We start from the raw sequence: 16,158 nt of genomic DNA, 5'->3' as shown, positions 1-16,158 counted from the left end.
AAGAATGAGTACATGAATGAAGGTGAAGTCAACACATGTAAGCTAGGTACAAGGGAAAAATAAAGGGATTTGCAAAGATACCGAGTGATCAGGGATTAAAGTCTGGCAGGGAAGAGAACATTAACAACTTCAAATGCAGGATTACAATTTTCGAAGGCTAAATTTCTCTTTTCTGACCACCAGTTATTGGCAGTAGAAATTAATCTCTAGGCAAGTAGTGATGGGAACTGGTAAGAGTTTGTTTGGATATGATCTTGAAGGTCAAGCCAGTTCATATGTAGCCCTCAAGAAAGCTCAACTCCCTTGAAACTTTTCTGAATTATATTTCTTAATGGCTCAGGCTCCTGTATCAAACAAAGTAAATTATGTTTTGTCCAATAATCTTTAGCTATGTTATTCATGTCTCCTCGCACAGGTAAAAGGTCCTTTGTGGGGAATAAGCCAGGGGGACTGAGGTCTAGTATGGGTTCAGCCACCCACTCATCATGTAATGACCATGGGCAAGTCACTTCTCAACTCTGAACCTCAATTTAATCCTTCTTTACATCAAAGATGCCTCTCCTGACAGCTGCACGGGACTGTTATGAAGTTCAAATTGAAGCAGATAAACGTTTGCAAACCACAGAACTCACATGTGCTAAATTGTAATTTTCTCCGTTTTTTAAGCTGAATTTAATTTCAATCTAGGACCCCTATCCTGTCTTTTAGAAGATAATTTAATCCAGTTGACTTCAGGAAATCTCAGCCACTTCAGCGTTTTCTCAGGCAATTTATATTTTCAGTGCAGTCTTACGCAGGGATTCTCTCCTCTGTCTTCTTCTCCCTACAGCAGCACCTACAGTCTGTGATGGAGATTTTGTGGGAAAATGCAGGTGGAGTAGAGTTGCCAGATGTGGCAAATAAAAATACAGGATGGGGCTTCCCTGATGGCACAGTGGTTGAGAGTCCGCCTGCCGATGCAGGGGACACGGGTTCATGCCCCGGTCCGGGAGGATCCCACATGCCGCGGAGCGGCTGGGCCCGTGAGCCATGGCTGCTGAGCGTGCGCGTCCGGAGCCTGTGCTCTGCAATGGGAGAGGCCACAACAGTGAGAGGCCTGCGTACAGCAAAAAAAAAAAAAAAAAAACAGGATGCCACGTAAATTTGAATTTCAGATAAACATCAAAATATTGTATCGGACATACTTTTACAAAAAAGGTTATTGTGCATCTAACACTCAAATTTATCTGGAGGTCCTATGTTTTTCTGGCAACTTCAGGGTGAAGGCACCAGGTTGCAATAATCCATCATCTTACCCTGCAATTAGCACTGGTGTAATCTGTTCCTTATGCTCTTTTCATTGGCTCATTGCTTCACTGGCAATCACTGAAGCTTCCAGGTCCCTCTTCTCATCTCCTGTCCTCAGATCCATGTGATAAATACTGCATTTTCCTCAATTTTACAGCAAAGCATTCTTAAATCCACAGAATCCTAGTTAACCACTGTTACATCCTTCTCAGGAGATGATGGATGAGTCCCTAGAAGAGTTGGACTCATTTTCCCCAAGAGGACTCACAACATTCAGGGCTCTTTTCCCCTGATTCTTTTCTCATTTTCCCTCAGGGCCATATACTTCTTTTACTCTTCTCTGGGTGGGATGGGGTAGGGAGTGTGGAAGAGGTAAGGAATAGGTTATACCATCTCTTCATCTACCCTCTTTTCTGTCAGTTGTTTATGGTGTAAGATTTTACGGCTTGATTCTGATTTTTCTCAAACATTTTGTTATGAAAATTTCAAATATATAGCCAAGTTGAAAGGATTTTATGGTGTACACCCATAGATTTTACTGTTAAAACTTCACTCTACTTATTTATCATATATCTATCCATCTACCCACTGCATGTTTCATCCATCAATCCACGTTACTTTTTGAAGCATTTCAAAATAATTTCACAAAAGGAATTAATCTTTAAAAAATTTTTTTTAAATATATTACTTTCAGAAATACTAGCTCTTAAAATTCAAAGCTTTGGTTTTCAGGATGGTCTCTAGAGTTTGAAGAGTCTATTTCGAAGTTCAAAGACTGAACAGGGACTGTTTTTCCCTTTGCATTCAATGACAAACTTACTCAGCCCTGAGACGAAAGATATCTCTTACTGAACAAAGAAAGGATTACTTACATGAAACAAAGAACCATATGTGTTTGGGGGAATCACCAGTTAATACTTCAAGAGGTTAACTTATAAGATATAATAAAGCACGGTACAAATGTAGGAGATATTATTAAAGACCACATTTATACCTTTTAAAAATTCCCTCATAACATGTATAATCATTTATATTATTTATTTATTAAATATTAACTAGGATTAGGAGAAAAAAATTTAAGGAGGTTTTGTATGGAGACAAAACAATATTGATCATGTAACCAAAATAAAAAAGGGTGAAATATTTACCTATAAAATGAATAAAAAGAAAATACATTTAAACAGAACAGCTTTTTAAAAATGGATACCCCTACTTGATCCTTTCTGATTTGGAGACAAAACATATAACTTTGTTTATCCCTGTGGTCATTCTCCTCTGGGCTGTGTTCTGAGATGTAGAAGTGTACTATGATTTCCTACTGAAAATTTATACATAATCAGGTTTATTTTTTTTCAGTGTGTATGTCACTATTCTGTCCTCTGAAGGTACTGTGTCAGTTCCCAAGGCTGAAATGATAAATATCGACCCTACCTTCAAGAAACTTACAGCCTTGTGCTGTAAGGTACATAAAATTAATGACAGTTTTACAGTAAGTGCAGGAATTGATGCTTCACAAAGTGCCCTGGATCACAAAGGAGGAGGTAACTAACTGCTCTGGAAAACCAGGGGAGACTTCAAAGGGGCTGGTGATCAGGCTGTGTCAGCTAGTTTACTACTTTGGGCAGCGCTGAGAAATCTTTAGACATGGAAGTTTTATAAATTCTGCAGTTTCCTAAAGACTAGAGAAGAGTCAACAAAGCCCAATTTTCCCTGTGGTGTATCTGCAATGCACTAAAAACTAAAAGTGTGCAGTGGAAACAGACATGTATGTACTGCATGGAAGAAGTGCTTCAAAGCACCAACCTGGAGGGACACAGCCTGTATCCCCCTTGAGGCTCTGGAATTTGGGACACGCCTCTCATGGGGCTCTTCTAGTCCAAACCCAGGTTTGGGGTATGAAAGAGAGGTTATTTACTAGTTTGGAGGCCAAGAAGTTGACTTTTCTGATCTTGAGATCTTCTACAACCTCTTGAGAAGATACATGACTCAGCAACATTACAGATTTAGTTTTGGGTAAGGAGGAGGCTTTACGTGTGTCTGAGCACCTTGTGTACTTGCATAGGCACTAATATAATTGGCACTATTTTAGGTTCGAGAAATACAGAATGAACACAGCAGACAACAACTGCTGTCATGGAGTTTAAGCTCTAATGGTGGGAGGCCAAGAACAAAGAAGAAAAATATATAGGGTATGATATACAGTGCTGTGGAAAAAATATAGCAGGAAAGCACTGGGATGGAGAGTAATTTTAAATGGGGGGGGGTAGGTAAGATCTTAATAAAGAGATGACATTGAAGCAATTACCCGTTTGGGGTGGAGGGTGGGATGAGCCATGAGGTTATCTAGGAGAAAGATAGTTCTGGGCGGACAGAACAGGGAGTGCACACGACAGGTTCATGGACCAGCAGTGTGGCCAGGACATAGAGCAGAGTGAACAAACAGGAGGATACAGAGAAAGAGGTCAGAGGGGCACAGGCTAGAGTATCTAGTACCCTGTGGGCCACTATAAAGAGTTTTGCTTTCACTCTGAGATGGGAAGCCATTGAAAGGTTTTGAGCAGAGGAGTGACATGAAATGACATATTTTAAAGACCCACAGTGGCTACTGGGCTGAGAATAGATGGGAAAGGAGCCAGAGGGGAAGCAAGGAACATTGCAATAGTATTGCAGTAATCCAGGTAGGAGATGATGGTGGCTTGATCAATGCAAAGATGCTAAGCCTCTTGCCCAAGCTCACATATCTAGTAAAGGATGGAACTAGGATTTGACACAGAGACAGATGTCAGTAACTACTGGATGCTCTCTTAAGAATTTTCATGTGAATAAAATCAGGAAGTAATCATTAAAGTTTCCATTTTGAAAATTTATAAAATTGCACGTTTATTTCACTCTCTCCTTAAACTGGGAAGTCTCTAGTGGCAACATGCTGCTCTCCTTTCTGTGTATGTTTTTTTTTGTTTATTTGGTTTTTGTTTTGTTTTGTTTTTTGCGGTACGCAGGCCTCTCACTGTTGTGGCCTCTCCCGTTGTGGAGCACAGGCTCCGGACGCGCAGGCTCAGCGGCCATGGCTCACGGGCCCAGCCGCTCCGCGGCACGTGGGATCTTCCCGGACCGGGGCACGAACCCGTGTCCGCTGCATCGGCAGGCGGACTCTCAACCACTGCGCCACCAGGGAAGCCCTCTGTGTATGTTTATAGAGAGCCTAAAAAATGTTCAGTTAGATTGGGTATAAGCTGTGAGGAAAAAGAGGAGTCAAGGATGACTCCAAAGTTCTTAGTCCAGAGCATGAAATTTGTCATTGTGATGGGGAAGACGAGTCTTGTGAGGGAAGATCAAGAAATAGCTTTTATATAAGTGGATAAGAAGGTACCTATTAAGCAACCAAACAGGTATGGTGAGTAGGCAATTAATATAGGTGTCTGGAGTTCAGAGGTGTGGTTCATTCTGAGTGCCCCAGGTGAGCTGATTATTAAATATTTTGATTACCACGAGATGTTAAGTATTTTGAATATTACTTTTGATACTATCTATTAAGTGGTATTGCAGTTGTCAGTCTAACCCATTTAGTACATAATGTGCATATCCAGGTTTATTTTTACTAAAAAGCCACTTTGATCATATAATTCCTTTCCTCAAGGGTCTTTGCATGGCCTATGCAATAGACTTAAAATTTCTTAGTCTGAAATTAAAAGCCTTTCACAATTTGATCTAAATCGACTTTAGATAGACCACATGAGCCCCCCTCTAGTTACACTGAGCTTGCTATAATCCTTCATATTTAGGCTTGTCCATCTCTGTTTCATTTAAGTTGCTCCCCTTACAATAATATATCTCAGTTCTCACCATCTATGAAAATCCTATCCAGCCTTCAAGGCCCAGCAGATATTCCAACTCCTGCAATAATGATTAAAGCTCTGAATGAGCTCTCTCTGAATTCTTACAGTCATCTCTCTCTCTCTCTCTCTCTCTCTCTCTATATATATATATATATTTATTTATTTATTTATAGATATGTAAATTTCATTAGAAGTAGGAACTTTTGTTACTTTTGTTTATTTTCCTTTGGAATCCACTTAGTGCCATGTGCATAGTAAGTGATGTGTAAATGATTGATGGTCCCTATCTTTAAGGTCATATTATTATTAACATCTAAGCTCTTCTATATATTATCACAGACAGCAACCCCAGGAAGAGGACACCTCTACTATCCCTAGTTTACAAATGTGGAAGTTGAGACTTAGGGGCCTTAAGCATCATCCCCAGATTTACAAGCAGTGAAGGTAGAGCTGAGATATGAATCCAGATGACTGGACTCTAGAGTCAGATGTTTAGTCACCACCACGTACTCTCTCTCCTACCTAGATAGCACATTCACTTAAAAATCTATGCAAATAGATTCAGGAAGCAAAGGAGGTTTTTTAACCCCCATTCTAAATGGATATTAAAGAAAAAACCGTGTTTATTTTACCTGCCAAAGAATCCCTCCAAGCATGTGTAGAAATGTGATGATCTCTCTTGAACTAATTTTGAGAGAATTATCATCAACCGGAATGATAGTTACAGACCACTGACCGGTAGTTCCTTGGTCCTTTACTTCACCATATTTCCCTCTGTTAGTTATTTTCCTCTAGAGATTATTTTAGTCACTTGAGAAATGAAGACTCTTCAAAATCACTTTGGAAACATGGAGTGACATGTCCATTTCTCTGAAGGTTATTGCAGCTAGTGAGACTTCTCTCATGAAACAAAGCTTGACTAAAAGCCAGACTCTTAAAGTATACAGCATATGTGAAAGGGATGGAGGTGAGGTGAAGAGGGCATATGTAACAGAAAATATCCAGTTTATTCCTAGGACAGTACTAATGCAAATTCCCTTTTTCTCAAACCGAACTTGGGACACTCCAGAAGTTATTGTTTATTCATAAATCACCACATGGCTCTCTGGAGCTAATAGAAAATCTGTTTGTTGTTAAACTGCCATAGCAGAAAAAGAGGGAAAAAATTATAATAAAAAATGCAAAGATACAGGATTTCCATTCAGTAGAATCACTCACATCATGATGGGCTACAACGATGAATGTGCAACAGGAGGCCCATACAGAGGGGACCCAACGACGACAGTGCCTGGCCAGAAAATGTGCTTTCTAACCACTTCTTTAGGTCAGTGTTAACACGTCCACTGGGTTATTATTACCAAATACACAAATAAGGCTGAAGGGAACCTTGAACCTTGTATAATTATGTTTTGTGTGTGTGTGTGTGTGTGTGTGTGTGTGTTGCAGCAGGGATTGGGAGGGAAAAAATATATTTTTATGTTATTGTCTTTTTTATTCTTTTCTGATGTGTAGATTTTACTGTTAATGAAGTGTCAGTCTCCAGGAAATCCCTGCTTATATTCCCTAAAGTCAAATCATATGTGAGTCATAAGTTTTACCTTTAGAACTGTGAACAATTTCATTCCCACTTGTACTTTTGGATATTTCCTTAAGGAAATATCATTCTGTTTCACTCAAGTGTACCCCCCAAACAGACCAAGAAACCAGAAGAAAGTAAACACACACACACACACACACACACACACACACACTCCAGGTGGAGAGAGCCACAGATGTCAAGGGGCGTGACCAGTTCAGGAAGCAGAGGGAATTCAGTTCGGCTGGAGCCCAAGAAGAGACGGGTAGAAGATCTAAAGGAGAAAAAGGAGGGCCAAATCTTAGCCACCCGTTCATTCCCTTTTAAAGAATCTGAATTTCAGGAGTTTTAGGATTTATCCTACATATATGTGGATATCAAATAGGGAGGTCTAAAGAAAAATGTAAATTAAGTGATTGACTAAATTCTTCCTTTTCTCCTTTCAGCAACACATTCTTTCCTTTCTATATTGTTGCCTTTTCTTCTGTTCCCTCTCCTCCAAGTCAAGAATGAGGTCTTCTGCTCTATCACAGCCCATCTGTGTAGCTCCAAACATCTGCTTTCCGTGCTTTTTTTTTTTTTAACATCTTTATTGGAGTATAATTGCCCTACTTATCACGTGCTCCATTATCTCAGTGCCCTGTAAAACGACAAACCAACTCATTAAAGGTAAATGTTAGTGCAAAGATTTTACTTCCATGGGATCATGGAGAAAATGTGGACAACCTACGGAAAAGACAGTCTTGAGACTTTAAACTTGAGAACCAAGTTTAAACTTCCTGCCAATACAGAAGATTAGTTTTACGAACAATACCCGATAACCTTGTAATGAATTATTTTCTTTTTAGTTCCATGAGAATTATGTATGACTCATTAAATTCTGCACAGCTAAGCTGACATGTATAAGGCATTGCCAGAAAATCCTTCCCTTAGGGAAGCAAGGAACTGGGCTGTCAAAAAGTCAACAGTTACCTAATTGATCTGGAAATACAGTGAAGTTACGGCAGCTTGTCTACTGAGGAAAGACTTGGCTTGCCTAGGCTTTCTGTGGTAACTTCTTCCTCCAGTGGGAGAAACTTCCAGTAAGGGAAGAATGACAATTTACATACCATAGCAAGGCTTATGTGCCTTGCGTGTTAGTCACAGCCTGCAGCTTGAGACATCCTGGGAAATCCCTATCTGGAAGAGAAGAAAAGTTATAATCACACTTGCTGTGCTTTTAACCTTATTCTGTATAATTCACATACAGTGTCACTTCTGTACATTTTCAGTGAAAAACTGTTGCTATTATTTTCTATCATCAGTTAACTATTTGTGTGGTATTTTAAAAATTATATATATATTTGCTCTGACTTTAAAAGACACCATTCAGAGATATTTTCTTTGCTTTTTTCTTTCTGCTCTCCAAGACTCCAGAAAAACCAGCTTCCGTGGCACATTTCCTACAGTGCACAACTAGAATGAGTGGTACAGAAACTTCTACTGAGCATGCAGAGGTAAGAACGCATTTCTAGGGGATAAATTGACCATATATATCATCGACAGCATTGCTAATGGCGAGTTATGCAATGATTAATAAAAGTAGAAATGGCTAGTTTGCTTTCTTTAACTAAGATCTGCTCTATATATTTCAAGGATGTTATTCAACAAAGGAAAAATATCTAGGTGACTGGTTACATTTCCTTTGACACCTCTGAGCTACATTTCTTCTTTTACAAAGTGAGAAATAAAATCTTGTCCTGTCAGCTTTTCGATTCTGTGTTTCATATTTTGCTCTTGATTTCAAGGAATTTGGTTTAATGTAAAATGTAAAAAGAATATTATATTTGTGTGGTTAGAAATAAAAGCTATTATAGCAATAGAGTATCTATGGTGAAATACTTCTATATATGTAATTAATACCACAGTCATTGTTCTGTTACTGGTTACTGCAACAGATACTTACTGATTGAATGACTGAATGAATACTTACTGATTGAATGAATGAATGAAAGTGCTTTCTTAAAGATTTTTTTAGAGATAACTAAGATATAATAGGACTCTGAGACTTTTTGGTACATTTAGGTATTTAATTTAGCAGTCTCAGAACTTGGATCTTTTAGAAGTTGGTCTGGGTATTAGGGTAAATGAGAAATCAAGGTCCAAATACTTTGAACACAGATTACATTTTATAGGGAATAAATGTTCTTTAAATGAGCCCTTAGAAGGACCAGTGACTAAAATTCTTTCTATGCCTTTATTAGCAACAGGGAAGCACAGCAAAAACAAGTGAAAAGTTTCCCCAAAACTTTGTATTTAATTGAGTTTCTTTCATTTTAATGCACACCTAAGACATATGAATGGTGGTAAAATGTTGATTAACCCTCAGAGAAATCCGTAGTGATACATTTATGACTTATAAGCCATACCTATTGCTGTGCTTTCTCTGTCTTGCAGATTTAATATCTCTACTAAATCATTTTATAAATGATTTTTATAAAGTTATTTAAAAATAACTCAGGGCTTCCCTGGTGGCGCAGTGGTTGAGAGTCCGCCTGCTGATGCAGGGAACACGGGTTCATGCCCCGGTCTGGGAAGATCCCACATGCCGCGGAGCGGCTGGGCCTGTGAGCCATGGCCGCTGAGCCTGCACGTCCGGAGCCTGTGCTCCGCAACGGGAGAGGCTACAGCAGTGAGAGGCCCGCGTACCGCAAAAAATAAATAAATAAAAATTAAAAATAACTCATTTATAAGAAAATCAAGGGTCAAAATATTTCATAATTTTTTTCCAGAGAAAATTATATATGGAAAAAAATGCATGCTATCTCATTACTCTTAATCTAGATTCCCAGAAAGTAGGGTCATACAAATATTTGTTGGTCACAGATTTTTATTTTTTTATTTTTTTGGTCTATATCACAAATAGAAAAAAGACTTTTTGAGGACCTAAAATTCATATTCCGAAGCGTGGTATGGAATGGAAGAACCTTGAACTTTAGTGTAACTCATGATAATCAGTGATATTTATTAAAAATAGAGGTGGGTAAATAGGTGGCGCAGAGAGGATGTTTAAGACAGTGAAACTATTCTCCATGGTACTACAAATGATAGATACATGTCATTACACATTCGTCTAAATCCATAGAATGTACAACAGCAAGAGGGAACCCGAATGTAAACTGTGGGTTTGGGTGATAATGATGTGTCAATGTAGGCTCATCTATTAACAAATATACCACTCTGATGGGGGATGCCAATAATGGGGCAGGCTACCCATTTGTTGGGGCAATAGGGATGCGGGAAATCTCTATACTCTCCACTCAATTTTTCTGTGAACCTAGAACTGCTTTAAAAAGTAATCTATTAAAAAGAAGGTAGAGGTGCTATGGCTCCCTTTCAGAAATTCTGATCAGTGTTCAGGGTGCCTTATGTTTAGCAAGCTCCCAGGGTGATTCTGATGCGCTCCAGTGGTGAGAACCACTGGTCTAGAATCCAGTCTCACCAAACCTCTGCCTCACAGAGCCCAGGACACACTAAGTAGGGTTGGCTCACAGCATTCTCCAAATCAAAGATGCCTAATATTTAGTCTGTGCTGATCCAGAATAAGTCCAGTCCCTTGGAAGTCTTCCTAAAAGAGGGAAATCTCAATTGCAGGACCCGACATACTTGTCACCTGGAAATTGATGTCACTTCTGGCACTGGGCTAAACCACCTTGAGGTCAGAAGCAGGTATAATCATTCTGATTGTGTTGACCTACGGAAGAACGTCTCTTTTTAAATGCAGTCTTAGTTACACATGGATCTGAATAGGAAGTAGCTAAGAAAACTAAGAACAGCATCTATAGAGGTATAAAATACCCTCGAATCCTAAAACATTGTGAGACAAAGATAAGTAGAGAAAAGATAGAAAATAGTTTTATAAATCATTTCTAATGAAAAAAGTCCTTAAAATCCTGTGATGATTGCAAAACGGCATTTCCTGTAACGTTTGTGGCAAAGGCCAACATGTTTTGAAAATATTTCTTAATTGTTCATGAATACCCTTAAGCAATTTCGTGGTCCACAATAGCTATTGAGCCTGAAACTGAATAGCAGATTTAGGGACGACCCTCATTACTCCATTCATTGTATTACTTGTATGACTCAGCCATGCGATGGTTTTAAGACTATTGAGTTAAAACAGAGAAAACAGTACTTAAGAGAACTTTGTTGATGGTCGATTTAGACAGATGGCAGGCAGTTTCCAGAGCTTTTGTGCTTTCTTTAAATGAATAATATTTTTTTAAAAAAAACTGAAAAGAAAGGTGGTTAATTTTTCACCACACCAATGATTTATTATTAATCTAAGTTTGTCACCTAGTAGCTTTATACAAAGGGCTGGTTAAAATTACAAAATACCAGATAATCTATGCCCACCTCTATAACATAATCATAATGATGGTCACTGAGGTAGTTAATTTATTGTATTATTGTTTCAGAATCAATTTGTTGCCATTTAACTGTAGTGTGTTGGTCTTTTTTTCTTGGTGGTTCTATCACTTCTCTGACTTTTGCCAGGGCCACTCTTCAGATCATGGGTATGTCTACAAAAATGATTTTTTAGAAATGTTTACCAGGTACATACCTAACATATATCCATGAAACTTACCTGATTTCTATATACATTATACTCTGAATTTTCATTTTTTTGGAAAAGGGTTGAAATCCAAATTCATAAAATCCTAATTTCTTACTTGCCCATTATATAGATATATTATATAGATAAATTATACATAGATACATAGATATAGATATATATCTATATATATAGATATAGATATATATACATTATATAGATACATTATATATAGATACATTATATAGATACATTATAGATATAGAGATATATATATCTCTATATCTATACCTATATATCTATATCTATATATAGATATATATCTATATATAGATATATATATCTAGATATATATATACATATATAGATACATTCGTAATTATTTTGGTACTTAATTCATATAAAAGAGTCTAAAATATAAAGCTTTTTCATCAACAGGTCTCTATGAAGGACTATGGTGTGAGCATTATTATTGCTAAAATATTTTTATGAATTACAACATGAGAGTTTGTGAAGAGAAGCATTTCTCCTGTTTATAGACTATTCTGTTTCACTCTTTTTCTTCTTCTTTTTTTTAAGTGGACTCAATCATCGAGAAGAAAGAACTTAACAAATTTCCTTGAACAAAAGATAAGGTGCCTGGAAAAACAGAGAAAAGAGGTAATTTTGAAATATTAGTTGAAGCAACACGTGCCATGGATTAATGCTGAGAATAAAATAGGCATCTAGTGCCTTTTATTTTTGTTATTGGGTCACAGTATTTATCTTAAGGATACTGGACTGCATTATTTTGAGAGCAAATACTTCTTTCTTATTCACCTACATATCTGTTACTCGGTCTCTCAGTGCTTGTGCAAATGAATAAAAATGACAAAGCCATAAATCCAATAATTATAATCTTAATTTTTTTCAAAACTTAGACATTTCCTCCACACGGGCTAGGTGAGCTTATCATCTGTGCCCTTCATGCTCGGCACTTGACACACCTTGAAACTCAAACTGTCAGAGGCTTTATTGTATCACTGATTAGGTGCTATGACTTCATGAGTTGGGCATCTGACCAACAGGGGTTAAGGAGCTTTATCATAAAAGAAATTTGTTTTAAAATGTCATTGGGAATGTGATGGATATTATTTTGAGTTCCGTTTTTCAGAGTTTAATGACTATTAGAACCTCTTTATTCTCCTTGACAGTTCTCCTTGACACTCTGTTGTCAATTTTGTAATTCCTTTTCAAAATCATTTTCTGTGCTACAGCCTTCATGTTTTCTTCTATGGTTTCCTCTACCCTTCTTTGATACTGCATAAAATAGTGTGCCCTTCTGGAAAATTACTGAACTATAGCAGAGTAATGTTACCATAGCATAGAAATGTTAGTCCCTAAAATCACAACAGATCAGGGATCTTTACATAATAATATTATATAGTCTTATACTAAATAGTCATATCTATTTCCAGCATAAGAGTTACCTAGCAACTGCCACTCTGGATTAGATATTTTGTTTTGTAATTAAGAGAAAGTCTTGCTACATTTTAGTCATTGCGACAGTCTTCTCCATGTCTGTCCCATATTTATAGGTGTTGGAATTTCTCTTAATGTGGAAAGTTGTAGACTTCCCTTACAAGAAAACTGAAAACAGGTCTTAGTGTTTTTTCTTTCATCTATTTGGCACACAGTTTTAAAACTTTCAAATTGTTTGCAGCCTAAATTGTTTCTAAATATTGTCTTATGACAAAAACTATTTTTCCCTGAAAAACCTATGCTTCCAAAAAGGTGATATTATCCATTAGCTGAGTATATAATACAAATCATGTACTGATTTTTAAAAAAAAAAACACAGTATTGCAAGCAAATGATTATCAGTTAATTGAACTTGGAATTTTTTTTTTTTTTTTTTGTGGTACGCGGGCCTCTCACTGTTGTGGCCTCTCCCGTTGCGGAGCACAGGCTCCGGACGCACAGGCTCAGCGGCCATGGCTCACGGGCCCAGCCGCTCCGCGGCACGTGGGATCTTCCCAGACCGGGGCATGAACCCGTGTCCCCTGCATCAGCAGGCGGACTCTCAACCACTGTGCCACCAGGGAAGCCCGAACTTGGAATTTTTTAATATAAATTCTGCCTTTAAAAAGCTAGAAGAAATATTTCATTTTAATAATCAATATAAGCACATAAAAAATATGGAAAGGTTTGAAAAAAGGCCCTTCAAATATTAATAAATCTTACATAAAACCATTAATACTTACAATTTTTTATCAGATTCTGGTTAGATTAAACAAAAAGATGAAAATTCAAATAACTAAACAAAGTTAGAAGTTGCTAATAAACTGTTCAGCTGATTAGTCAGGATATACCTAAGGCTTAATAGTTTTTCATATGTGAACCAATTATGAAAGGCGAATGTGTTCAATTAACTTATCCCAGGTCTACCAGAACTTGGTGGAAGGAATATTGTCTTCACCCATGGCTTCCAAAACCTTAGTAGCCTCGAGAAGTGATTTCACTTTGGCTAAATTTCCAAATGGGCAAAATCCTTTGTTGCTTTACCAAACTTTAATAATTTCAGCTCCTGGAAGTTAACCAGCAATGGGATCAGCAATTTAGAAGCATGAAAGAGTTATATGAAAGAAAGGTAAACACCTCTCTGTTTGGTATTTGCTTTAAATCGGTAATCTCGGGGAGACAAGTATGTGAAGAGTCTCATTGATTTCAACTACAGGAGATTTGTGGGTAGCCAGCTGTCTGTTGTAAAATGATGAAGGGGAGGGTGCTGAGTGCATTATTGGCCTCTTGGTACTGAAGATTAATGAACGAAGGAACGTGTCAGTGAATTGTCTTAAGCATGGCAGAAGAAAGGTACTAAATATAGCCCCCAGTGCCGTCTCTAGAGCTCTTGCCCACATTTATCATAGCTCACACAGTATCCTGGCCTCGGCTTTGTTACTAGCAGCCATAAAAACACAAGGTTATATGTGAGGAGAGAAATGGCTTAAAGTTCATACTTTTTTGTGCAAGGCTACTTCTCTAATTCTTTATAGCATAAGCTGTTTTCCACAGAAAAGGAGACAAGCAGTGTTAACAGCGTGTGAGGGGAAGTGGGGAATCCCTTCTTCTCTCCAAAGCATGTTCTCTGTCAAGAAACTTTTGCTTTGGTGAGAAAGAATTTTTTTTGGAGGAAATATATTTTAAAGGGTAAAAGTCAGTTTATAATTTAAAACCATTCCATGTTCTAAAAGAGAGGAAAGAGAAGGTAAACTCCCCAAAATAATTCAGAGTCAAGAAACTTGACCACACATGAGAAGTACATTAGTATTGCTCTTTTCTTCCTCATTTTGATACTCAGAGTATTAAATTTGGAAAGAGCAGGGTAACGTTTCACTACACCAAGCCATGGTCAAGCCACCTTATAATATTTGGTCTGGACAGCTTTGGGATCTCCAAATTTTAAAGCACATGATCCCAGAGAAAATTGTTTAAGCTGCCTTCCTGAACGGCTTGCAGCTGCATGAAGACCCAGGGTTAACAATGGTCACAGTTCCCATCTTTGATGAAGCGCCTGTCCCTAAGGCTTTTCTGGACCCTTGTCACTCAGATGACTAATTTGGCATTTAGTAGCAGGTCAAATGCTGCAGGTTACTGATGAGTTAAAGGTCACGTCTGTTTTTCGGCAAGGTAGGTATATTCACTTATCCCCTATCCTTCGCTGTCCTTTTCAGATCAGATGAGGCACACCTTGCGACCTGAGAATAGAATGACAAGCCTAGAAGGCTCCCTTAAGGTCTATGGGTTTATTTCCTCGAAAGTGGTGTGGTCTAGAGAAAGGAGGCTGGAGGCCGTTTTGGTGTTTGCTTTTTTCTCTTGTAGAGGAAACTTCTTTTTAAAAGCAAAAGACCCGATCTTGGTTTGGGGCGGTGGGAAGAAGAGCCACTCCCTAGGGGATGCCCAAGACTGAGCCAGTTCTGTCCCCGGGTGCTTAGGCTGGGAATAAATCCAGGGGGTTGTGGGCTTCAGGCGAGGTGTCTGCAGCTGTCTGTGAACCACTTCTTCAGGTCGCAGAGCTGAAAACGAAACTGGACACCGCAGAAAGCTTCCTAGGCACGCTGGAGAAGGAGCTGCAGCAGAGCCAGAGGGAGAGCGACCTGCAGCAGCGCGAGGAGGTGGGCGGGGCTCGGGGAGCGACCTCCCTGCCCCCAGGAGCGCGCGGTAGGGGGAAGGGGGGGGCCCTGCCTCCAGACGGTTGAGAACCAACCGTTTATTCAAATCAACCCTCTGCAGAGCGGTGACCGATGGGCAAGGGTGTACGGGTTACGCAAGTCCCCAGAGCCAAAAATAGGGGCCACTTCTCTAGAATCAGAGGGCGGGAGGGGCCGGCTCACTTCCTTCTGTGTCGCGCAAACAGGCAGACCTTAATTTGCCCGGCTCCACCCGCGGGCAGAACTGAGCCAGGGCTTTGGGGTATCTTTCTCGGACGTTGCAGCCTAGGAGAAAATTCATTTTGCGTTTTTGCTTTTACTCATACTAATCATTTTTATTACCAGTGTTGATAATATGACAATTCCTTGTATTTGTACAGCTGCTTTTCAGCTTACAGAGAGCTTTACAAATAAGTATTACCTTTGTCATCTTAAAAATATAACACTTTTGAAAAGTATCTCACCCTCATCGTCTCATTTAACATCCTCAGCCCATCTGTGAGGAAACTCTTATTTTTGCCGTTTTAAAGATGAGAAGGCTGAGACGTAGGGCTTAGATGACTTAATGTCAATAATGTAGCACATGGAAAAATAGGACTTGAGCCCAGTCTCCAGACTGGAAGGCCCCTTTAATCCTCCTGAGAACTAGAAGGTGGCCATTGAGGTGATGGCCTC

The 16,158-nt window shown here is 38.7% G+C and overlaps 1 protein-coding gene across 1 annotated transcript in view; it reads left to right on the top strand.

Annotated features, from left to right (window-relative positions):
* TNIP3 (TNFAIP3 interacting protein 3) overlaps positions 1-16,158 on the top strand; it is a 90,219-nt gene that overhangs the window by 46,588 nt on the left and 27,473 nt on the right. The window contains exons 3-6 of the mRNA XM_060147423.1: positions 8,109-8,195; positions 11,873-11,953; positions 13,857-13,922; positions 15,340-15,447. Coding sequence (XP_060003406.1) covers positions 8,109-8,195; positions 11,873-11,953; positions 13,857-13,922; positions 15,340-15,447 — 342 coding nt within the window. The remainder of the gene's footprint in view (positions 1-8,108; positions 8,196-11,872; positions 11,954-13,856; positions 13,923-15,339; positions 15,448-16,158) is intronic.

This window comes from Lagenorhynchus albirostris, chromosome 4 (genome assembly GCF_949774975.1).
Source record: "Lagenorhynchus albirostris chromosome 4, mLagAlb1.1, whole genome shotgun sequence".
NCBI classification, from domain to species: Eukaryota; Metazoa; Chordata; class Mammalia; order Artiodactyla; family Delphinidae; genus Lagenorhynchus; species Lagenorhynchus albirostris.
Note: the sequence above shows the minus strand (reverse complement) of the source record. Positions and strands in the feature narration are given on the sequence as shown.